At 39.1% G+C, this 26,966-nt stretch overlaps 1 protein-coding gene and 1 long non-coding RNA gene across 2 annotated transcripts; both read right to left on the bottom strand.

The window, feature by feature from the left end:
* Window positions 1–823: 823 nt before the first annotated feature.
* On the bottom strand, window positions 824–1,352 carry LOC133550553 (uncharacterized). The gene is made up of 2 exons (XR_009806308.1): window positions 1,061–1,352; window positions 824–989 (listed from the first exon to the last, which is right to left on the bottom strand). It is a non-coding gene; the product is annotated as an uncharacterized LOC133550553 (long non-coding RNA).
* A 5,528-nt stretch (window positions 1,353–6,880) lies between these two features.
* Window positions 6,881–26,715, bottom strand: vamp2 (vesicle-associated membrane protein 2). The gene is made up of 5 exons (XM_061897851.1): window positions 26,254–26,715; window positions 12,301–12,400; window positions 11,840–11,998; window positions 10,681–10,732; window positions 6,881–10,590 (listed from the first exon to the last, which is right to left on the bottom strand). Coding segments are annotated over exons 1-5 (330 nt in total). The 5' UTR covers window positions 26,256–26,715; the 3' UTR covers window positions 6,881–10,573.
* Between the last annotated feature and the right edge of the window lie 251 nt (window positions 26,716–26,966).

The following is a 26,966-nucleotide window of genomic DNA, read 5'->3' on the forward strand; positions in this document are numbered from 1 at the left end:
AGTGTGGTCCTTAGTTGTAATACACTTTTCCGCCACTTGTGGCAGTAATAATATTATCAGAAAAACAGAAGAAGTCTGGAGTTAAAGTCATGGAGAAGTTTCCTAAGCGCAAAAATTATGACTAAATTGGTGGAGCTGTATTTTCATTTGCAATTTAATTTTTTGACAGTTTAGTTAGGAACATTATTTATTATCAATTTAGTTAAAATTAAATTTAAGTTAGTACTGTGTAATTTTACGTAATTGTATGTGCATAATTATTTTTAGTCCCTTCTTTTGCAGTGTATTTTGTTGGTACTTATTTTTGTTATCAGCCTGACCTAAGCCTTAAATATCCATCCATTTTCTACCGCTTATTCCCTTTTGGGGTCGCGAGGGGCGCTGGCGCCTATCTCAGCTACAATCGGGCAGAAGGCGGGGTACACCCTGGACAAGTCGCCACCTCATTGCAGAGCCTTAAATATAATCTTTGTAATTAAAACATGCCTTAATGTTATTTGACAAGGTTATACATTTTAAGAAGGTTTGATATAAGAGATATAAGAGTAAGATGACAAATTCAGTTGTAATATTTGAGAAGGCCCAAGGCTTCTCTGTTGTAGAAAAGTTGGGCCCCGAGGTCAAAAAACTTAAGAAACCCTGATTTAGAGCATGTGGAGAGGAGATATTCTAAAAAAAAAGAAATATAACGATGTACTTATTAACGTTTTTCCTTCCTGTGCTGGCCTTAAACAATGACTGAAATGTAGATTACCTGTTTTAATATCATCAGCATTTCAGAGCCTTTGCTTTCAGAGTTCTTACAGTTAATTATAAAAACAAGTTTTTATAATATAATAAACATTTTATGCTTTCATTGTATCTCCCCAAGCCCCCGTGTGTCCTTTAGTTCCACGCAGAATCTGAGCCAGAAGACATATTTTTCTATCACTGACATTCCAGTGGAGGAGTTACGGGTGAGTCAACCCCCTGGCCAACACTATTGAGGCCTGCAACGGGAAAACTGTTTTAATAGATGCTGTAAAAAAAAATAATTCAAAAAAGAGTCACTTTTACGCACCGCTGACCTGCTTGATCAGAGCCTGGAACAACTGAAGCCGACAGCCAATGCAAACACATGCATGGTCTCTGCAGAGAGTCTGTGTCTCCAGTTACATGTGGCATATTACGTAAGACGCTTCATTTAACGGCTCACTTTACAACCTGCGCAAAAGGATTTCTGCTGCCAAAGGAAAGATTTAAGAACGCTGCTGGAGGCAGAACTGTGGTCAGTGCTGTGTTTGGCTTGATAAGACACAGCAGAGGCAGGAATGCAGCGATTAACACAGCGCGGAGGAACAGTGACCTTACTGGCCAGGAAACCAAGCCAAGGGGTTCTGCAATAACTCTTGACTGATCTGTAAGATTGACACACATTCCTTTTAGAGAGTGTCAGTGGGGGTAAAAGAGGAGGCGTTACACAACTACAGGAAAAAACAAAGATTTGACACAGCAAAGAGTCAAGTCATGACTCCGACCCCTTCCTACAGCGGATGTTGTTATTTTTAAAGTAAGTAATTTTCTAAAAATCCCATCTGTTTTTTGTCACTGCGGTTCCACTTAAATTCACACAGACTCAAAAAAAAAAAAATCAGTGTTGTACAGTAAACTTTGTTTCCAGTGTTTAAATAAGCAGCAACATATGACATGAGTTAAAGAACATGGATGTTTTTAAGACGAGGTGGCGAAAAGAACGATGAATTTCGGCTTTTAGGACTGCTGATACTGAGTAAAATGTCTGTCATATCTTCTCAGAAACATCTGGAGGAAAATCAGGCACTTCCAAGAATTTAAAGACTAAAGCTCCCTCCCCCGACCCCCAACATGCTAGGAAACTTATTGCAAATCATCAGTACAATAATGTACTGTAAGTACTTGTTGACATGTTGTATGTCATGGCATACACATAAATAATGTGCCTAATGTACTGAAATATACTGTATGAGCTGTGTCCTTTTTTACAGATTTCAAGTGTTGTGCTCTATATGTGCATCATGTGCAGTTATATCCGGAGAGCCGAATGAGACAAAATCAAATAAATACATAACTCTTAAAATAATTATTTAATTGTGACGATAAGTAAATCATGAAATAATGAAATCAATAATAAAAATAAACTGTGAAATAATAAATTAAGTGATAAAATAACAAAATCAATAATTAATTTATTACTGACATGTTGTTTTACATGAAAAATAATAATGGTAAATGTACTAAAACGTATGTATTTAATTCCAATTATAAATAATATTGTCACATTCAAAGTCGCTGTTTGCAACATTTTCACAGATGCTTCGAGGCCGCCTATTTTCCAATGTCCATCCATTCATCCATCCTTTTCTATCGCTTATCCCTTTCGAGGTGCGGGGGGCGCTGGAGCCTATCTCAGCTAAAATTGGGCGGAAGGCAGGCTACACCCTAGACAAGTCGCCACTTCATCGCAGGGCCAACACAGATAGACAGACAAATACACAATATATCCCGCCCTCTCAAGGCTTCTCGTACGTAATGACATTATTACGTACGTGTGCGCCGAGAAATTCTGTCCATAAAAGTTATGAACAGAATCGGTGACAAAGGACAGCCTTGGCGGAGTCCAACCCTCACTAGAAACGTGGCTGACTTACTGCCGGCAATACGGTCCAGGCTCTGACACTGATCGTACAGGGAGCGAACCGCCACAATCAGACTGTCCGATACCCCATACTCTCTGAACACTCCCCACAGGACTTCCCGAGGGACACGGTCAAATGCCTTATCCAAGTCCACAAAGCACATGTAGACTGGTTGGGCAAACTCCCATGCACCCTCAAGGACCCTGCCGAGAGTATAGCGCTGGTCCACAGTTCCACGAGCAGGACGAAAACCACACTGTTCCTCCTGAATCCGAGGTTCGACTATCCGGCGTAGCCTCCTCTCCAGTACACCTGAATAAACCTTACCGGGAAGGCTGAGGAGTGTGATTCCACGATAGTTGGAACACGCCTTCCAGTCACTCTTCTTAAAGAGAGGGACCCCCACTCCGGTCTGCCAATCCAGGGGTACCGCCCTCGATGTCCACGCGATGCTGCAGAGTCTTGTCAACCAAGACAACCCCACAGCATCCAGAGCCTTAAGGAACTCCGGGCGGATCTCATCCAACCCCGGGGCCTTACCACCGAGAAGCTTCTTAACTACCTCAGCAACCTCAGCCCCACAAATGGGAGAGTCCACCACAGATTCCCCAGGCACTGCTTCCTCATAGGAAGACGTGTTGGTGGGATTGAGGAGGTCTTCGAAGTATTCCTTCCACCGATCCACAACATCCGCAGTCGAAGTCAGCAGAGCACCATTCACACAATACAGGGTGTTGACAGTGCACTGCTTACCATTCCTGAGGCGGCGGATGGTGGTCCAGAATCGCTTCGAAGCCGTCTGGAAGTCATTTTCTATGGCTTCCCCGAACAACTCCCATGTCCGAGTTTTTGCCTCCGCGACCGCTGAAGCTGCACACCGCTTGGCCTGTCGGTACCTGTCCACTGCCTCCGGAGTCCTATGAGCCAAAAGAACTCGATAGGACTCCTTCTTCAGCTTGATGGCATCCCTCACCGCTGGTGTCCATCAACGGGTTCTAGGATTACCGCCACGACAGGCACCAACTACCTTGCGGCCACAGCTCCAGTCAGCCGCCTCGACAATAGAGGTGCGGAAAGACTTGGACTCAATGTCCAGCACCTCCCTCGTGACATGTTCAAAGTTCTTCAGGAGGTGGGAATTGAAACTTTCTCTGACAGGAGACTCCCACGGACGTTTCCAGCAGACTCTCACAATGCATTTGGGCCTGCCAGGTCTGTCCAGCATCTTCCCCCACCATCGCAGCCAACTCACCACCAGGTGGTGATCGATAGAAAGCTCCGCCCCTCTCTCCACCCGAGTGTCCAAAACATGAGGCCGCAAATCTGGTGACACAACTACAAAGTCGATCATGGAACTGTGGCCTAGGGTGTTCTGGTGCCAAGTGCACATATGGACACCCTTATGCATGAGCTGTCATTGAATGCATATTCTATTATAAGAACAAGATGACTGCAAGTTGTTCGCTACTTCTCCTGGACTGCTTTTGTACGTGTGCGCGTTTTATGTGCGCCTACGTGTTGACAAGACCGGGTGAGTAACAGCCGTAAACACCAATCATTTAATTCAGGTCTGGAAATAAACAGTGACTATAAATGAAAACTTCCAGCGATTCTAACTTTCTAATGCTAGATCCTGGACTTATAGATGTGTTGACATTGATATGCCTTTTTTATTCTACATTATGTAAGTTACTCTGCTGCACGGCAAATAATGGTTAAAGGCTATAAGGTACGAGTAACATCGCAAACGTAATAACTGATTATATACTGTAACTTACTTGTCCATTGCCAAACAGAGTAGGCGCTAATCCAGTTAAAAGCAGTTTTCAGAAACAAACATACTTTATTTTGCCAGAGGACGGTGACGCTATAGTCTTACAGTAGAAGGCTAAGCTAGCTCAATATCATTCACTCATTTCTAAACGATTGTTATTAGTTACCACTTCATTGTCTCCTCCATTGCCATAAATAGTTGGCCCACCATGAAAGTAGTTTTTCGGAAAATCCATCTTTTTGTGAAGGCTTTTGTGTGAGGCAGGACTATTCTTTCTACACACTCGGAGCGACTTCTTCACAGTTAAGGGCACATTGTTGCAAAACAAAAAAGTTAACAAGGCACTTCTTACTTCTTCATGTGAGACTGGAGGTTTGAATAGTGTCCTGTGTTTGGTAAAACGACAAAAAACAGCATTTTGGTTCTTCGAGACGCATTTTGGAATTTTGTCATCCAAACTACGGATGCGAGCGCTTAAACTAAAAATGATGGACGTGCACAAGGCAGTTTGAGTAGTTTTATAATCTGCTGACAATGTTCCCAAATGGTGACGTCACCACTTGTGCACATTCCAAACGGACTGTTTGGGGGAAATAAGAGGGAAGAAAAGATTGTTTTGTAAACATCTCTGCAATGTCTCTCCAGTTTGATTTTATATTTTTGAATATCCCAAATGCACAACAGCAAGTACCAAGAGGTAGGAAATGTTGGTTTTGTGAGATTCACGCTGGAAGAGGTGTAAGTGCGTCTGCCTCACAATACGAATGTCCTGAGTAGTCAGGGTTCAATCCCGAGGTCGGGATCTTTCTGTGTGGAGTTTGCATGTTCTCCCTGTGAATGCGTGGGTTCCCTCTGGGTACTCCGGCTTCCTCCCACTTCCAAAGACATGCACCTGGGGATAGGTTGATTGGCAACACTAAATTGGCCCTAGTGTGTGAATGTGAGTGTGCTTGTTGTCTGTCTATCTGTGTTGGCCCTGCAATGAGGTGGCGACTTGTCCAGGGTGTACGGCGCCTTCCGCCCAATTGTAGCTGAGATGGGCACCAGCGCCCCCCGCAACCCCTAAGGGAATAAGCGGTAGAAAATGGATGGATGGATGGATGTTGGTTTTGCATGATAGGGCCCATTTCAGATACATTGTTGCTGTATTTTTGGTTGTGTTACTTCGAATGGAATGATTTTTTTTCCCAAAAGAGACGTTTTCCTGTTCAATTTAAAAAACATTTTTATTTCAAATTCTTTCACATATCTACAATACACTGGTAAATAATTTAAAACTAGTTAAGTAGTTAATATGTGGTTTAATGCTTAATAAAAAGAAAATATTAAAAAAAAATCATCCAAATTGGCATTCGAAAAGGTTAAGATCATTGAGTAAAAATAAGTACAAACAAATCTGAATCTAAATTTGTATTTATTTAATTTTTATATTATTTTGATTGTTTTAACTATTCAGAATAATGTTATATTGTTTATATATGATATATTTGTACCCTGGGTACTCTTTTGTTCTGGTGGTACTCAATTGCTTTTAAAGTATGCATGCCCAGAGAGTTAAATATTACACATGGGATATTATAACTTTTTATGAAGATTTTTACATGAATACGTGTATATTCTAACAGCGCTGACAACACTGTTTGACATACATGGTCGTTAATAAGCTATACTGCAAATCCAAATTGTTGACACACACTGTTTACATTTGTTGCTATACTGACACCTGGCGATGAAAACGCAGAACTGCAATCTGGAGATAACAAACCGTCTCCTTTGTAGATTCATTTAATTGACACTCATTTCAAGTAGCGCGGCACTTATAAAGTGAATTTCACGACCTTGTATTTAATGAATGTAACACACATAAAACATATCAAATGAGCTATTAAAGGCGGTGTTTACTTACTCTCAGCTTTTCGAGAAGGAAATGCTGACTGTAGCTGCTGTATTTTTTTTTTCAAAATAAACGTTTCCTAATACGTCGCATGCTGTTAGCTGTTCGCTCACTAGCTTTCTAAATGTAACTGTAAACACTTTCATAGCAAAGCCTGATGTGGGAGATTCATATTCCCTATTTACCATATTTTTCATTTCATTGTTATGAATTTGCCTCAAATATTTTTATATGACTGCGGACTGTATTGCTAATAGTATGGTTACTTCAATTGGCTATAAACAATCAGCAAGTATAATAGCACTGTAATATTTTTTAAATCATTATTGACTGCTGTTTGTATTCATACTTAGGTTCCAGTGTTAACATATGGTGACTGATAGATGGAACCGAATGCATGATTGTGTTGTTGACACAAGCTGTGTGTGCACTTGTGTATCTCCAGGTTGCCATGTGTCTGTTTCTGGTTAGACATGCTATACATAATGCAAGGATGCCATTTAAAGACCCAGACATGGTGTCACAATTGCATTTTTGACAACAAATGGGACAAAGACACTGTTTTCCAATATACATATATTTTATGATGTTCATCAATATAATAAGACATTGATAGATTTACACTACAAGTACTTTATACAATTTAGTTTTCCATTCAGTTTCCTCTCCTCTACGTCGAGTCAACCTCATTTAGTGTCTAATCCCATACCAAATGACAGCACAAGAAAAAACTACCAATAAATAAAAGTAAAGCAAAACAATACAAATGAAATCAACCTGAGAACATTGCCCATGATCCTCCAGTGCAGTCCCTCCAGAAGGCCGGACGAACAGGGGCAATATGGACCTTCATCCCTGGACTCTTGGTCCCAAAACGAAACTTATTGGAACCCAAAAAATACAGTATTGTGTGAATACAAACATGTTCTTGACCTTCACCTAACAGTGCTTACACACAATGATTCAACGACTTTGAGAGTTATTTGTTAACAAATGCCAAAAAACAAAACAAATGTGGGAATCAAACACAAAGCATGCTTTCATATACTACGTACTATCCCATCCAGTGAGCGTCAAGAGACTCAATAGGTTCCCTCCTATAATGCTGCGTTCACCCCATTTGGGAGCGACGTTTCCCACATATTTAGCTTTGTAAAACAATTGACCCGAAAAAATGTTGCAAAGTGTTCTGATCACCCCTAGATGAAGTGAGCGCAGCATTGTTTTTAAACTTTGAGATAACTGAACAGCTCACGAGGATAGCATCGGATAATATTCTGTATAGCAGAGCTGGTTCCCGAATGATTTGACAATGACAACAAAACGAAAAAGTGCAACGGTGTTGCCTCTTTTCGTACGAGACAAGGAAAAGCGACGTGAAAAGAGCAATCGCTTAATTTTCTCCATCGTGACCAAATTAGTTGAGCACTCACAGGACAATAACTTATGGAATAACATGTCCTACCCCATTGTTTAGAATGACGTTCCGGATTTATAGGACCCCCTGGTAGACTGCTACAGCAAAACAACATAGGACCCCTACCCTTCAAAATAATGCAAATTTTGGACCAGTAGCTAAAGCTAGACTATGTTTTTACTATAGACGTTGGCAGAAATGGGGGGGAGAGCAAAACTGTGCTAGTAGTAGTAATAGAGATTACATAAGATTTTTTGAGGCTTGATACACAAGGTGTGAGGGATTTGAAGCATGCGGTCCTTACGTATGAATTAAGAGTGCTGACTAAGTGTTTTGGTAACCTACTCCTTGCACTGGTTTTTGATAGTAACCGTCAGAACGAGCACAGAAATAAAGGTCTTTGGTTATCTGTTTGTTAGGAAGGCCTGATAATAGGGTTGTGGCACTCCGATCTGACCGCCCTAGTGGGCAAGGAAACAAACGTGCCTTCACTTGAGAGATTTAAGCAAGACTAATCTGTCGGGATAAACTGGGGATATTTGTGGGGCAGAGCTATTCTAACACACGCCAAATTGATGCACACAGAACTCTGAATAGAGGTGCTTGCAAACATTGAAAGAAAACCCTGCCAAAGAAAACTTGATGTAAACTATTGTATGTATGAGGCTATTCACCTAAACACATGAAAATAGAGCAAATCTGAAGCTCTTAAAGTAACCATGCACGTTCCAAACCACATAACTGTTTGACAACCATTCACCAGTGACGGATAGAACTGCGTTAACAAGTGAACCCCCCCACCCATCTTGTTGCTTGGCAGTGTATATAACGCACACAGCTGAATTTACAAAAAAACACAGCAGACAGAATGTAAAGTGGAACCGAGTGTTCTTCTTTACCATGTGTTTCACACAAAAATACACTATAATAAAAATAGAATCTATTACATTTAAAAAAAAACAACAACAACAATGTCTTCGTTATAGGGGCAAACCACCTCTAAAGTTCTACTAAGGAATGCTTTCATGAGATTTGTATTTAAGGAATCTTTAACTGTGAATTACTGATCAAATAAGGATAAATTTCATGTGCTCTTAAATGGAGAAGTTTGGCTACACAATCGTCTCATTCCGCCTGCTTGGTTTTGTGCACTACTACCTTCCTTTTACATGAACTAAAAGTAAAGACTAAGGCTTTTAAGTGTAACACGAGTTCAGCTTTGGAAATGATTAGTTTTACGCGATGGTGCCATTTCATCCTCCACACAATAGCCTGTTGCTCTGTAAAAAAAAATCTTTGTCATTTAACAGCAAACTGCTGGCTAATACATTACTTTCACAGTAACATTTACAATCATTTACTGTGAAACATCTTTACAGCAATTTACTTTAACTGCAGAGCTGAGATGTTCTGGTCAATTACGACAAAGTTAACAACTAAACGCTTTAATGTCACAAATGTAATTTTTTGGATCATTACAGACAAGTTAAAACGATTTGCTGTAACTTTACAAATGTGTTTTTATAGTAATTTACTCTCTCGTTTTAACATCATACGCATCATGCGCAAAGTTTACGGAACGCCTTCAAAGACAAATCAGTTTGAATGTACAGTAATTTGTTATAGAATATTGAAAATGATCACTCTGACATATAAGGGTATGGTATTTCCAAGTCATTTGTTGTAAATTTACGGTGAGGTTTGATTACAGCATTTTACTGACAAAAAAATACTGTTAATTGCAGTAAAATCCTGGTAAATTGTACAGTGTTTTTTTTTTATAGTTAGCTAACATTAATGACCACTAGCACAAAATAAATGAACATTCTAATCCTGACCCCAAAAATGTACCCTAACAGTAGTTATTTTCTGTATGTTTTTTTTTTCATCGCGCACTTTAAAGATACTCACAATTACATGTGCTACAGTAAGAGCATTTGCACTAGACTGCAATGAAGGAATGTTTTCGAAATAAGACACTAAGTAATCTTAAAAGAGAGAGAAAAAAAACAAACATCTACAGACATTGGTCCAATGGTACTATGGCAGTTTTTAAACGATTGGGTGTTCAAGCATGCTGCAAGACAAACAGGGGATATCAGAGAAATTAGATTTAAAGGACTAGGACTAATTTCATGGATTACTTTGTTTTGGATCAATACCACTGATCGTGACTGCTAAGGATTTTGTAAGAGCATGTTCAGTTTTGTGGCCTTTTTTCGATTGATGAGCAACGTACGTAAGAGTCAACATTCCCTTACTTACTGGAAAGCGCAAAAAAAGCACGCACGGGACTGTCGATGAAAACATGCAAAGTACATACTTCAATTTACAGGCAGTAGTTGACGCTGAAGCATACAGAAAATTAATACAAAAAATAAAAAATACAAAATGCACGCACACGCACGCACACACCTACAAAACAGTATATTTCAGAAAAAAACTCTACAAATGACAAGATATACATCAGTCATGTAACAATTAGCATTACCCATTGTTGTGATGTTTTCTGTTGTTGCATCATCACAAGTGTCGGGTTCTCGGTATGGCAGGTTAGAGAAGCCGAGAAAACCCAGACCGGACGCAAGGCCGCACACTCCAAAGGGGAGTGGGCGAATATTTCACGAGGGGGGGTCCAGAGGCGAGATGGTGGAAGTGAGGGAGCCATTAGGCCCTGGAGGGGTTTAGAGGGGTTATTTATACCGAAGCTGACGGGGAAGATACAGCATTATTAACTAATTATCGGTGATTTCTATTTGTCGTGAGTTTTGGGGTTTTCTTTTATTTCTGTAGCAAGGAAGTTGGGATAAGACTGGGGTAGGAAGCGACTCTTCTTAGGTGCTAAAGTACACTGCAGAAAGAAAGAAATGATATACAACACAATGTTATTTAATGGCGCAGTCAGGTGTTACACACAAATTGGTGGTAGTAAGTTGCTTACCAATAATGACAATGAGCACAATCACACATATCACACCCAGGATAATCATCATCTGTGGACAGAAGATTAAAAGAAGTGGTCAAAAATCTTGTCAAATTTGATTACATTACACAGTTCTGTCATTTAGGAGGAAACACAAGATCAGGCTCAAAATTCATTAGTTGAAATACTGCTTTCTGCAATCTGCAATAATATACACCGAAAACAGTTTATTATTTTCATCAAACTCCTGAATAAATAAATGTTACAAATATACGCATAGGTCGTATTTTCCGGACTGTAAGATACATCGGTATATAAAACACACCCCCAAAATTTTAGAAGGATTTTTTTTTTATATATATTAGCCGCACCGGACGTTTCACCATTGTGAAATGAAATATTTACATAGAAAGATGGTGATTAGTGTGATTAGTTTTTATTGTATTACAAATGTTTTTAGTTATTAGCTCTATGCCTTCATAATGGTTTGTATGTTGTATGTATTTTGTGTATTTGTACCTTGTTTTTACTGTTGTACCTTGTTTTTACTGTTGTACCTCATTTTTACAGTTGAACCATGTTTTTACTGTTGAACCTTGTTTTTAATGACTACTGCTGCAAACCAAATTGCCCCTCGGGGACAATAAAGATTTTCAAAAGATTTTGTAAATGTTTATTTACATACCTTATTGTTTCCTAACAGTGCCTGTAACAATGCAGTAAAACGGCCGTTCAAGCAAAACAAAGAACTCATTGATGTCTTTATTCATCCTTTAAGAGTCCTTTTTAAATAAGGTGAGAGATGTTTATCAGCATCCCTTTTCCATGTACTTTGTCAACACTTTTGAGTTTGTACAGTTTCTTGAAATGGACCAATTCAGTACATTGTTTTATCCTGTGCTTATTCCATCCCATAATTTAGCCGTAAGCGATGAAAAATTCATAGATTAGCTACACCTATGTATTAACAACAGCGTTCAAAGAATGGGGTAAAAGTAGAGGTTTATAGTCCAGAAAATACGGTAGACATATGTTGCATTCAAAACCCTAATAATTAATTGTGAAAACAAGCTTCTGCAAACTGTCAGTTTTACAGTTTCCATCTGTACTGCATTATTCATGCTTGAATATCGCTAACATGCAATTTGATGCCTCCCATTAATTTGCATGACCTTACCTTAGCGTTCTTCCACCAGTATTTATTCTTCAATTTTGCAGCACTGGTCTCAAACTGAGAGGCTCCAGCCTGGAGGGCATCGGCCCTGTCATCCAGTTCAGACAGCTTCTGATCACGCTCGAGTACCTTGTCCACATTTACACGCATAATATCCACCACCTGAGGAACAAAACCACACAATATGTTACTTACTTAGGGTTTATGGCTTATAAATGTGTCATTCCTAAATGGTCCTGCGGCAGTGCTATTAAAATGACCTCATGAACATCCATCCATCCATTTTTCTACCGCTTATTCCCTTTTTGGGTCGCGGGGGGCGCTGGCGCCTATCTCAGCTACAATCAGGCGGAAGGCGGTTATACACCCTGGACAAGTCGCCACCTCATCGCAGCTCATGAACATTATCAATGTATTTTTTATAAGAAGACAATGAATGTTCCTAAAACATGACTCGTTCTCACCTCGTCCACCTGTGCCTGAGTCTGCTGCAGACGACGGTTGCTGGTGAGGTTGGGAGGCTGATTTCCTCCCTCTGGTGCAGGGGCTCCAGCTGGGGCAGACCTGTGGATGCCAAAGAATAAGAGTCAGTCGGTATATTTTTATGAAAACACATCCAGTTGCTTTCAAAAAAAATGATTTTATAGTGATGTGAATCTTACAACAACTTGCGATTCAATTACACTCAAATTCTTGATTAAATAAACCATTTTTAAGACAAGTACAAAAATGCAGCTTAGCTGCTTACATCCATGTAATGTACAGTCACAGTGAGTAAGCGCGGAGTGGGCCAAAGAAAGATTTTTTAAAATTGATTATTGAACATTTTGAATTGATTCATAATCGTTATAAAATAACAATTGGGATTCAGAATTGATTTGTTCAAGCACCTCTAACATTTTATTCTATTAAAATCAGGCTTTGAAATTTTCCAAATAATTTAAAAAATCAACATTTTAATTGAATCAGTTCCACTTCAATGGATGTTGAACAGAAAATTAAACTAAAATGTGTTGCAATTAAGGGAATTCCTTACAGCCGATTGACAGTAAGAAGTTCTAATGTTAAACAACAGGATTTGGCGTAAATACTAAAATTACTTTGCAAATAATACCAAAATCAAATGCTTTTAATTTTGAATACTTGCATTAACTAAGGCAGGGGTGTCAAACTCATTTTAGCACAGGGCCCGGATGGGGGAAAATCTTTGTACACGAGGGCTGTGTGCACAGATTAAAATCATGGAATTAAAACAAAAACAAATAAAGACAACTTTAGATAGTTTTCTTTGTCTTACTTTGGCCAAAAATAGAACAAACACATTCTGAAAATATTACAATAAAAATATTTTAAAAATACTGGCACCGGTTATGTTTATATTTATGAAGGAGAGAAGAAACTGAATGAATTTTTATGACTGAATAAATGTTCATATGCATAATTTTTTCAATTTTTTTAAGAAATAGGCAACGTTAATGACAACTTTTTTTCAAAACACAATATAGAATGTGAGTTTTAACAGGATAATGCATACATTTATCGTTTGGTTTCAAAACGGTTACAAAAAAGTGGGGCCCCAAAAATGTACTGTGGGACAACCATTTTTATGGGGTCCCTGGTTACCCATTTTGAAAATTTCTAGCACCAACACCAATGGAGTGCGTGCAAAACAGCAGCAGGCGGATGTGGCCTGCGGGCCCGTTCTAATACTAATCAAATATCATCCCGGGTGACTTTGACACCCCTGAACTAAGGCTTTCTCGGAACAAACATATTTGCCCATCATTTTCAATCATTTGAAACGTATAATAAAACATTTTGTTTTTTTCAGGAACAGAATGCTTTTATTTGTAATTGTCAATGAAAAATGTGTTCTGTATTTAAAATATATGTAAATGAGATTCAAAGTAATATTTGCTTTTTCTCACCTCCATCCATCTGCAAAAAAAACTTTTTAAAAATTGTTCAAAACTAAACATTTTCTATTACTGTACTCTCTTTGATTTTGTCAAATTTATTTTATGTTGATTTACACTTGTTTTTGGCTATGTGTGAAGTTATGGAATTATTATTATTGTTATCATGAAATATAATATATTGTAAAACATGATTTTAGAATTTAGAATTTCATGAAATTCCAACTCTACCTTCTGCAATTTTAATCTTAATTGTTTGTAACCTCAAGCAAAATTACATTCATGGCGTTATACTAGAAGTTGGGAGCATTCTCAATTTGATTTCGGATTTTGCATAATCCTGAATAGGAAAGTAAAGATTAGTCAAACTAATAGAAATATACTGTACACACTATTGGCAAAGTGTTTTGTGTGAAAAGATTTTGGGATTAGGAAGAGTTATTGTGTTCCAAAAGTGCTACGTTTTGTACTTGTAGGAGGAGGGAAGGACAAATACTCTTCCAAAGTCAAGGTGAGACTGTAATGCTCAGTGTTTCCCTTATCAATATACAAACCCCATTTCCATATGAGTTGTGAAATTATGTTAGATGTAAATATAAACGGAATACAATGATTTGCAAATCCTTTTCAACCCATATTCAATTGAATGCACAACAAAGACAAGATATTTAATGTTCAAACTCATAAACTTAATTTTTGTTTTGCAAATAATAATTAACTTTGAATTTCACGGCTGCAACACGTGCCAAAGTAGTTGGGAAAGGGCATGTCCACCACTGTGTTTCATCACCTTTTCTTTAACAACACTCAATAAACCTTTGGGAACTAAGGAAACACATTTTTTAAGCTTTTCAGGTGGAATTCTTTCCCATTCTTGTTTTATGTACAGCTTAAGCTGTTCAACAGTCCGGGGTCTCCGTTGTGGTATTTTAGGCTTCATAATGCGCCACACATTTTCAATGGGGGACAGGTCTGGACCACAGGCAAGCCAATCTAGTACCCGCACTCTTTTACTATGACGCCACACTGTTGTAACACATGCCTTGGCATTGTCTTGCTGAAATAAGCAGGGGCATCCATGATAACGTTGCTTTGATGACAACATATGTTGCTCCAAAAGCTGTATGTACCTTTCAGCATTAATGGTGCCTTCACAGATGTGTAAGTTACCCAAGCCTTGGCCACTAATGCACCCCCATACCATCACAGATGCTGGCTTTTCAATTTTGCACCTAGAACAGTCCTGATGGTTCTTTTCCTCTCTTGTCCGGAAGACACGACGTTCACCGTTTCCAAAAAACAATTTGAAATGTGGACTCGTCAGACCACAGAACACTTTTCCACTTTGCATCAGTCCATCTTAGCTGAGCTCAAGCCCAGCGAAGCCGGCGGCGTTTCTGGGTGTCGTTGATAGATGGCTTTGGCTTTGCATAGTACAAAACCCCGTTTCCATTTGAGTTGGGAAATTGTGTTAAGACGTCAATATAAACGGAATACAATGATTTGCAAATCATTTTCAACCCATATTCAGTTGAATATGCTACAAAGACAACATATTTGATGTTCAAACTGATAAACATTTTTTTTTGCAAATAATTAACTTTAGAATTTGATGCCATCAACACCTGACAAAGAAGTTGGGAAAGGTGGCAATAAATACTGATAAAGTGGAGAAATTCTCATCAAACACTTATTTAGGAACATCCCACAGGTGTGCAGGCTAATTGGGAACAGGTGGGTGCCATGATTGGGTATAAAAGCAGCTTCCATGAAATGCTAAGTAATTCACAAACAAGGATGAGGCGAGGGTCACCAATTTGTAAGCAAATTGTCAAACAGTTTTAGAACAACATTTCTCAACGAGCTATTGCAAAGAATTAAGGGATTTTACCATCTACGGTCCGTAAAATCATCAAAAGGTTCAGAGAATCTGGAGAAATCACTGCACGTAAGTATTGATGTTACGGACCGTTAATCCCTTAGGCAGTACTGCATCAAAAACAGACATGAATGTGTAAAGGAAATCCCCGCATGTGCTCAGGAACAGTTCAGAAAACCACTGTCAGTAACTACAGTTGGTTGCTACATCTGTAAGTGCAAGTTAAAACTCAACCATGCAAAGCAAAACCCATTTATCAACAACACCAAGGAACCTCGCTGGCTTTGTTGGGCCGGAGCTTATCTAAGATGGACTGATGCAAAGTGGAAAGGTGTTCTGTGGTCTGACGAGTCTGCATTTCAAATTATATTTCGAAACTGTGGACGTGGTGTACTCCGGAACAAAGACGAAAAGAACCATCCGGATTGTTATAGGCGCAAAGTTCAAAAGCCAGCATCTGTGATGGTATGAGGGTGTATTAATGCCCAAGGCATGGGTATCTTACACATCTGTTAAGGCACCATTAATGCTGAATGGTCCTTACAGGTTTTGGAGCAAAATATGTTGTCATCCAAGCAACGTTATCATGGACGCCCCTGCTTAGTACAGCAAGACAATGCCAAGCCACGTGTTACAACAGCGTGGTTTTGTAGTAAGAGTGCGGGTACTTTCCTGGCCCGCCTGCAGTCTAGACCTGTCTCCCATCGAAAATGTGTGGTGCATTATAAAGCGTAAAATATGACAGCGGAGACCCCGGACTGTTGAACGACTGAAGCTCTACATAAAACAAGAATGGGAAAGAATTCCACTTTCAAAGCTTCAACAATTAAGTTTCCTCAGTTCCGAAATGTTTATTGAGTGTTGTTAAAAGAAAAGGTGATGTAACACAGTGGTGAACATGCCCTTTCCCAACTACTTTGGCACGTGTTGCAGCTATGAAATTCAAAGTTAATTATTATTTGCAAAAAAAAAATAAGTTTATGAGTTTGAACATCAAATATCTTGTCTTTGTAGTGCATTCAATTGAATATGGGTTGAAAATGATTCGCAAATCATTGTATTCCGTTTATATTTACATCTAACACAATTTCCCAACTCATATGGAAACGGGGTTTCTAGTTTTAACTTGCACTTACAGATGTAGCGACAAACTGTAGTTACTGACAGTGGTTTTCTGAAGTGTTCCTGAGCCCATGTGGTGATATCCTTTACACACTGATGTTGCTTTTTGATGCAGTACTGCCTGAGGGAACGAAGTTCCATTATATCATCCCTTACGTGCAGTAATTTTTCCAGATTCTCTGAACCTTTTGATACTATTACGCACCGTAGATGGTGAAATTCCTAAATTTCTTGCAATAACCCGTTGAGAAATTTTGTTCTTAAACTATTTGATAATTTGCTCACGCATTTGTTCACAAAGTGGTGACCGTTTCCCAATCCTTGTTTGTGAATGACTGAGCATTTCACAGAAGCTGCTTTTGTACCCAATCATGGCAACCCACCTGTTCCCAATTAGCCTGCACACCTGTGGGATGTTCCAAATACGTTTTTGATGAGAATTCCTCAACTTTATCAGTATTTATTGCCACCTTTCCCAACTTCTTTGTCACGTGTTGCTGGCATCAAATTCTAAAGTTAATGATTATTTGAAAAAAAAGAAAAAAAAAAGTGTATCAGTTTGAACATCAAATATGTTGTCTTTGTAGCATATTCAACTGAATATGGGTTGAAAATTATTTGCAAATCATTGTATTCCGTTTATATTTACATCCAACACAATTTCCCAACTCATATGGAAACGGGGTTTGTATTATTATAAAGACCCTGTGATAAATGCCAGTTACTTCAGTGTGTGTCTTCTAACGGTATGGACAGGTAATGCACACCACTACTTACTTATCACAGACCAACAGAGGAACATATCACATTTAATGTAGCACAACAAAACCACAACAACAAACAAAGTACTTTTTACTGTAATTAGTAAATAATTTAACTTGCCTAATTAATTCAGCATTCCACTATAGACGGATTCATAATCCCAAATAAATAATAGTTGTGTCTAAAGTGCTCCCACTCCTGTGTGACAAAACCGTGTACAAAGGTCATCTTAAAGCAGACAGGCATTACTAATCCTTCAACAATAATAAATCCTATTGGAATGGTACCAATGGACCATATTAGCTGTCATCTTGCTGCCCTTTGGGAATCTTAAGGAGAGATACACAACCACACAACCAATGAGAAATCAAAGAACAACATAGATGTAATGTAATCATCGCACTAAATGAATTGACTTCTACAGTTGTATCATTTGCTGTGTTGCGTTCCACATGTCATGTAATTCAGCCACTAGGTTACATTTTAAGAGTGAATCTGGAAACAAGGCTTTGATGTGTAATAATAGAAATATATAGGGCTGCAGCCATTGATTATTTTAGTAATAGAGTAATCTGTTGTTTGCTCGATTAATAGACTAACCGGTTTATAGCCACAATGCGTATTCCTAGGAAAAATACTTTAAATAATCAGCAATTTTTTTTGCTTGCCATAACCTCTACAGTGTTTTTTCCAATAAATGCATATCAACCATTAAATTGCACTTTTGACATGAGTGCATTCATTAATAAAAAATAAAAAAAACCTCTGTGGTGTTTGATGCCACAGAGAAAACTTGACCAATACACCACTGTGTGGAAACTACAGCATGTCCACGTATTTAAAGTTTGGGACACTCCATTTAGTCCGGAATGTATCAATCTTTGTTAGTTACACTCATTAAATGTTTCACCAAAGCAACACAATATAAACCAAAACTTTTTCCTAATTGGGTTAATTGATTAAACATTACGGATACACTATATTTGACTTCGATCATCCTTTTTTCTCTGTGGAACATTTAATTAGTGATTTGGGATTAGATTCTGTCTGTATTTTGTCCATCATTACACTGTAAATCTTTACTCCTTCATTAATTTTTTCTATTTTTTATTGCACTACCAAAAACGCTGTACAAATGCTCTGCAAACGATTAACCCTTTCATAGTAGTTCCTGGTTCGATCCCCGGCTTCAGACATCCTAGTCACGTCTGTTGTGTCCTTTTGAGCAGAGCAAGACACTTCACCCTTGCTCCTGATTGGTCGTGGTTAGGGTCTTGCATGGCAGCTCCAGTCATCAGTGTGTGAATGTGGAAATAGTGTCAAAGCGCTTTGAGTACCATAAAGGTAGAAAAGCCATAACCCATTAATTTATTTCCTATTAAAAATTCTTAACACCAACACAATTAAAACTGGGACGTGAACAAACTATAAGCAATTGCTGAGGAAAAAAGCTCAATTTATTTGCTCCTTTGCAGACATGTTGAATTAAAGGCACAATTTACACAGCTGCTTGGAGGGTGCTAACTTTCCAATGTATTTTACAAAGCATTTTTTACCCTCTCACGGCTAGAACCTAATGTCGAATCTGCGTTTGTAACACGTCCGCACGCATTAGCTTTGGGTGTTTTTAATTAATAATAGCTTGTTTAAGTACACAAATACATTTTACAATGCAACATTTGAATGTATCATAACAACAAAAACATGACTGCAAATTGTTTGTTGCTTCTCTTGGACTGCCTTTGTATGTGTGCACGTGTTTCCTGCGCGGAAGTCTTGACGAGACAAGGTGAGTGACCGCCGTAAACACCAATAAAATACTTTTTGGGCAGTTAAAAATGTTTAATACGTACATTACACAATATACAATTTAGTAATTATAAAAAATGTAGGCAATTGTAAACTTAATTGGTTCTGTTAAACCACTAAAGGTAGCATAAGCTAGCCAATGGTGCTTTTGTTATATTTTTTGCTTTGACAAATTGTGAGCCCCAAACAGGCCCTTTGAGTTATTTTAAATGATGTTCTTTCTTTATGCACAAACTAAACTATGACCATTACCACTAGGGTTGGACATTGAGCATTGGGCATCAATTGGAACTGGTTCTTACATTCCTATACTCCCAGAACCATCCAGAATTGTAAACTTTGATTCCTATTTTCGATGCTCTGTACACAAGCCAGAAGAATCTGCCACAGAGATGGCTAATCAGCGAACTATCTATCTCCATAAGCTATGTGGAGCCTCTCCCTTAAGTCAATGATCAAATAAACTATATTTGTTCAATGTATATTATCACTGGAGGTGATCAGCATCGGCTGATTTTACTCATGGATGATCAAAGTATGATTGGTATTGGCATAAAGCCCGTGAGTTTAACACCATGATCTTAAACATGTAAACAACAGTATATGAGTAAATGGTTTTCCTGAGGCTTTTAAAAATAAAGTGACACCTTTGTGAAAGTGTAATCTTGTGGAAAGAACATTTATATTTAAGTTCTAAAGATTGAAATTTCAGTTCCTCAAATTAGTCTCAGAGCGGCAATCAAACACACACGTCAACTAAGAAAAAATATGACAAAGCAGCAACGTGTAACAATATATCAAATAATAAATGAATTAAATATATATTAATGTATCTATTGCTCAAATGGCACAACTGTTGTCCTGCTGTGTAGCTCAGACCTAGTTCCTGCTCTTGTCTACAGCGCTAAGCCTTCTGGTTAACGTAGTAAATACATATTTAGCAACGCACAATCACCCTGACGTCCTAGTTTCCACGTATTTAACATGTACTTATGAAGGGTAAAGCAATTAGGAGCATGTTTTCATTTGCAATGCTAATCTAGAAAAGAGGCAGCATTGTCAAGTCAGAGGTGTTAGTGTGATTATCATCTCTCATCATCTCTCATTTACCATCAAAAATAACCGCTATAGACCGCTTTCCACAGTTCACAAATACTCTTAACATCGCAGACACTATCACTTTTTTTTCCAAGATGGCGCTGCTGTAGTGGCTGCTGTAGACAGGAGCTCTGTGCTCTTGTGTCATCCTTTTGTGTTTCCCTCTTGTTTTCATGTGTTATTATATTTTTTTGCATTTTGGTCCGGGACCCTTTGGGACTGTGTGACAAGGGGTGGCACTTTCGTGACCTCTGTGGTGCTTTTTTTGTGGACTTTTGGATCTGCCTCCCGGGAGCCTTTTGGCCATGGAGACCAGCTGTTGGGTCTCTGCTACACCGGAGTCTGTTTGGAGGGACTGGAGGAGATGCGGATGAGGGGACAGGGCTGCGGAGATAGCACTGAGCGCCGGGACGGAGAGGCTTCGCGGTGTCTCGACTGGGTGAGCAGGTGTCGGACACCTCAGTCACCTTGGACGTATCCTCGCTCATCCATGCGGACTGGACATTGGCCGAGAGTGGAGTCGGCTGTCTTGGTTGCTTTGTTGGGTCTGCTTCTGTCTCTGGCCATGCTCCCTCCTCCCCAGCGGACAATGGCGTGGAACACCGCAGAGGCCACCACAGTGTATATGTTTATTTTACTTTTTATTCATAGCTGTATGTAGAAGTGTCTGGTTGTATCTGCTGCTTTAATGTCTTTAATGTCCTCTGTGTTCTTTGATGTTTGATGTTTCCCTCTTACATGTGTGTAAGAGGGATGTGTACTATGGCTATGAGTCGTTTTTTTTCTTTTTTTTTTTTTTCTTTCTCCCCTTGGCCTCAGTCTGCACCCCCACTCCAGGGCCCAGGCTAAAACAGATTTTTTTTAAATTTTATTTTAATCTTCTATTCTTTTCTCCCATCCCCCCCGCCCCCCCTGTTTACCTGTATGTCATCTTTTTTGTAAGGGGCGCTGGAAGCCGGCAGACCCGTCAGCGATCCTGTTCTGTCTCCCTGTAATGTTTGTCTGATCTTGAATGGGATTGTGCTGAAAATTTTAATTTTCCTGAAGTAACTCTCCTGACGGAATAAATAAAGTACTATCTAATCTAATCTAAATGAGGACGTATTTCTGTAATTATATGTAATTATTACTATTATTTATTATGATAAAACAGTAGAGTAATTTGACAATGAGCTCTAACTAGTATCTAGTTTTAAGTCTGCATGGCATAAAGCGAGTAAATCATCAATAAAGTATTTGCTTTCTAATTGTAGTTGAAATTATGTTCTTTTTTTAGGTTAAGGTTACAAGGAAAAAATACAATCACAAGTTGATACAATGTTATTGACAAAAATATTGCAACTTTTGCCGCAACTAGCTGAAAAATCTGCCGCAGCTTCAGGCAATTACAGCTGCAACAATCCACAAAAAAATCCTGATATTTTTACACTGCTGAAAAACAGCCCTAGGAAAAATTCATAGTACAGTTTTGACTGTGCCTTTTGTAAAAAAAAAAAAAGCGTAATTGTTGGGAACTAGAATCAAAAGTAGGAAGTAGAACTACAAATGTTCAATTTATAAATGGTTGATTTATACAGGCTAGTAAGGTAAAGTGTTGTACCTGACAAGTTTCGGCTACCTTGCTTCTGCAGCCTTCATTTATAAATACACGTCAGTAGACTAAATGAACCTCTTCAACATTCAAACGGTGCTCAACCCTAATTATCACAGACAGTAAATACCATCTTGCAAAAATACTAGGGATGTAACGATATGAACATGTCATACCATGGTCATTGTGACCAAATTTATCATGGTTATCATTATTAGTGCAATATTGTTGAATGTACTCAAAAGTACTTATACACACTACTCTTTTTAGCGGTCCGTGAACGCACCATAAAAACACCTCTGTCTCATATATAATTCTGAATATCAAACAGTCACTCTGTCCTAAAAGAGCACTCAGACAGTATTCTGTTTATACAAGCTTAGATTGGGGAATATCGTTTTTAATGGGGAAAGACGTTAATGTCTTTTGTGTTCATGAGAGCACTTAAGCTAGTGAGCTAGCGCCAGTTAGTGTATGAGTTTATCAAGTGCGGTTATGAATCACATTTTTGATCATTTTAATTCAAAACAGTACTGCTAACTGTCGAGAGGGCTACACGATGAATCAATACTGAGATTGTATTTAATGCCATTAATGCCTGCAAGAGGCTGAAGTTTTCCGACATTTGAGTGATAGACATGCTCGCCAATCAGAATTGTTGAGCCTAGCGTTTGTTTTTCTCTCACTTCAACTAGGGAGAAAGACATCTTAGTTTCTGTATCGCGCTCACCACGTGTTTATTTGCCAGTAAAATTAATTGAAAGCAGTGAGCCCTCTTTTCAGTCATTCACAATCTTTCTCTCGGTGGGCACCAGCTTTACACAAACACACACGCGTGCAAACACACACACACACACACACACACACACACACACACACACACACACACACACACACACACACACACACACACACGCACACACACACACACACACACACACACACACAGCAAGCACAGATAGCCTCCTTACTCACGACGCCTGTGAGAAGTGCCGCAAAGTAACAAAAATTAGGAGGAAAAATATGATTGCAAAGGCAAATGTCCTGTTGTAAAATTTCAGCTTCAAATTGGATGAGCAACTCGTACAAACAAGTGAGAATGCTGTGATCCAAAAAGTCCATAAACAAAAAGACAACGTCCGACCACGTTTTTTTACAACTGGGAAAAAAAAAAAACTTTAATATGTTCAATATTTATTTAAGTTGAATTTTTATTTAAAAAACTTAGAGGGTATTTGATTTTTTGTTGTTTTTTGTACTTATTTAGGATAACAAAATGATTTACCTTCCAATTACAATATAATGGTGAACAATTCTACAGTGACAAGAAATACAAGTTTATGGCGTGGCTCTGTTGGTAGAGCGGCTGTGTGAACAGCTTGAGGGTTCGTGGTTCAATTCTCATCTTCCAACCATCCTCGTCACGTACGTTGTGTCCTTGAACAAGACACTTCACTCTTGCTCCTGATGGGTCGTGGTTAGGGCCTTGCATGGCGGCTTCAGTGTGTGAATGTGTGTATGAATGGGTGAATATGGAAATAGTGTCAAAGCGCTTTGAGTACCTCAAAGGTAGAAAAGCGCCATGCAAGTATAACTCATTTACCATTTATATAATTTTAAATGGTTACTTGCAAAATATATAAAAGATACAATTATTTTATAAATACTGCATAGTTTTTATCGGTTATTTCTTTGGGTTAAGAGCAGGATGTACAGAAACAATATCTGAGTCTGTCTGCATAAAGCCACATCTTTTTAGGTAAATTACTGCAAATAGAATAGAATAGAAAGTACTTTATTGATCCCTGGGGGAAATTCAGCACCATATTGACACCAAGGCTGCGGAACACAGACACGCGGCAGGCTTACACACACACATGCATACACCAAAAAATATACGCCACACGCACAAACCCCATCCCCCATCCAACGCCTTTGACGCGAATCCCATGGAGGTGATGAACGGCTGGGCAGCGCCTGAAGAGTTGCAGCCTGCTACCGTAGCCCCCCACTCCCTACCCTTTGTTGCTAGATATCTCGGGATGTATGTTGTGATATGTATATGTGCTTCGCTATGGAGGTTTTTTCCCACTCCAGACTGGGCCCCTTGTATTTTTTTACTCATCCTTCCCCAGCGTTGACCTATTTTCCCATCTTTTACGGGAGCGCCTTGTTGCGACCCATCAGTGTTCCTGTTATGTAACCATGTACACTTTTTGTCTAATTTTGAACGGGTTTGTTCTGAAAACAAAGTGTTGTTGTACTTGTGCAATGACAATAAAGACCTACCTACCTTGTTCTAATGTGTGGAATAATATTTTGATTGACAGTCTACAAGTATGTCCTTCTTCACTTGTTATTTTCTCAAGTTTATGCATTCTTATGTATGAAATAAAAACATCGCAAATTGAAAAGCATTTGTACGGAGCCCCTAAAGGGACCTGGAGGGAAAAAAATGTATTTTGCAAGATCTCGCAATACTTTCCTATGTCAGTGAACAAAACGATGGAGGAGCCTACACATCATCTGTGGGAGAAGTTTATTAATTTCTATGGTAGTATTGTCCGAACATATAAAGACATCAAATGATATCATGATCCCACAACAGAGCACAGATGACGAGTAGGCTACCGCATGCTCCCGCTCCTCCATCGCTGTGTCTGTTTCACTTCCGGTTCACCATTGCTGTGTCTGTTTTACTTCCGGTTGACTGACATAGGAAAAAAAACTTTTGCGAGATTTCCGCGAAAAAAAGTATTAAGAGAGCTCACAAAAAGCATAAATATCCCTGTCCCTTTAGGGGCTCCGTAGATTTTATCTCTAAATCATTCAGCCTTATACCACGATTATCATAAATACCTTTTATCATTACACCCTAAAACATATCATTACCAAAAAAAATTGAAATGCCAATTAATCATATGTGTAAGAGCAATCAACAGTTAACTCAACGCATATTTTTCCAGCTTGAAGCATGTAAGAACACCTGGCCTTATACACTGGCTTGGCAAAGGTGTCATATTGCTCTCTTTACAGTCCACCGCCAATGTCAGATTGAATTATGAAGCTAAATATACGCAGTCCCCTTTAGACCTTTAAAAATAGTCTGGTCTCGTTAAGCTTCCATTAAATAGATGGCTCTGGAAAATATATACTATATATAGATGTACTTTTATCGTCTGGCGTATACAACTAACTGGATTTTTGGGATGCTGGCTTGTCATCAGCAGAGTGCGTGACTTTCAGCACTGGAGAGAGACACATTTCAGCACTGGACAGCTCCTCTCCAGTCTGGACCAGAATGAGTTTTCTGCTTTGGTGACCTGCAACCTTCAGGTCTTTAAACCCTGCATTGCTTTCATTTCCAGCTTGACAAACAGGGCCAAGCCCACCTGACATCCAGTAAAATATCACGTTTCACGGCCAGTAAATACGCTGACAGCATCGAGGGTGGGGAGGCAAAAAATGGAGGAAGGATGACCAAATACTGCTAAAAGGCAAACAATAAGGTGTACTAACATAGAAGACTACAATATTAGGGGGTGTTTTAGTGCTAGTTTGTTTTTTTGTAGAAACAGATAAGCCACACATTTTCTTCATTATCGGTCGACGATAGAGAGGCTAGGCTACCCACCACCCCCCTGCTGGAGGGTCCACATATCAAACTAGGCCCAGGCCTGATTTACAGCTAATACACATGTTTATTTAACATTTGCACACAAAAAAAACATGTCAAATTATTCAAGTGGCTTCTACCATGCAAAAAGGAAAATTCCAACAATATGTATGTTTCTGCAAATGGCTCCGCCTAAAATGCAACCTCTGGGGAATGTTCGACATAGGCACACAAAATAATAATGTTCATCTTCATATGGATTGTCATTATTATGCAGTTACGAGGTGAATTAACGCGTCACTGACGACATGTCCTTTCACACAGAACCGGTCCGAACTGGTAGGAAAAATACGTGCGTGCTGGCTGCCGCGAGCCGCACGACACGATAAAAGAAGGAGATATAAAAAAAAAAACACGTTGCAGCTTTAAAAAAAAAATGTATTTCAACAAGATTAAACACAAATAAAACGGGCTTGTGTGCCTTCCAAGGTTAGACCGAAGCCTGCTTTGACCATCGTTTAGACATAAAATCCCAAGCAGACGAACGCCATTTTTTTGGTGTTCAGATGCTTTCGGGTAGGTTACTACACAGCAACAAAGAAGCAGAAAGGATGCAGTACTTACATTTTTTTTTTTTTTCGGTAGTGTTGGCAGCTGTGCTGAAATCCGGGCTGGAAATGTTAGCGTGTGCTAAGTGGCTGGCAGATGGACGTGGATTGCCTCTCTCGCCTCTGGCAACCTTTGGATGCTTAACGTGGCGCTTCCCTGCCTATATAGCCGAGGAGGGGCTCTGTCTTCTATCCGCCGACGAGGTCTGCTCTTTTAGTAAGATGTCGCCGTTTCGTCGGTGACCGGTAACAGCAGAAAGCTGCAAGACACGACGGTCGGAGCAGCAACGAAGGTATGAGAGACACTTTGGATTAGCTGGACAGAGACGGCTCGGTGACGTCATTCGCGGTCAAAATGGGTGGCCGGAGATTACAAGTAAACGGTTTTAGTACTCGAAACGAGCCCGTTTTCAAGAGCACACGTTTGTATTGACACGTTAGGTGTTTTTTTTTTACCCACAATTTACGTGTCGTATGAATGGTGGAGTTGAACGCTCACATAAAGAAGCTTATTTTGAGCTTTAAGGGATCTGTCAACAAAATGGCGTGCCGAGGGAGGGGGCGTGGCAAACAGCGCAGTCATTTCAGTTCGTTTCAGAAGTCACCTGAAAGCTTTTACATAAAGGTTTACAACTTTATTAAAGTGCTATAGCTGCCGTATTTCACTGGTTCAATATACATTTGTGAATTAGTGTGAATTATATCTATATAGCGCTTTTTCTCTAGTGA

Source organism: Nerophis ophidion, linkage group LG04, assembly GCF_033978795.1.
Source record: "Nerophis ophidion isolate RoL-2023_Sa linkage group LG04, RoL_Noph_v1.0, whole genome shotgun sequence".
Taxonomy (NCBI): Eukaryota; Metazoa; Chordata; class Actinopteri; order Syngnathiformes; family Syngnathidae; genus Nerophis; species Nerophis ophidion.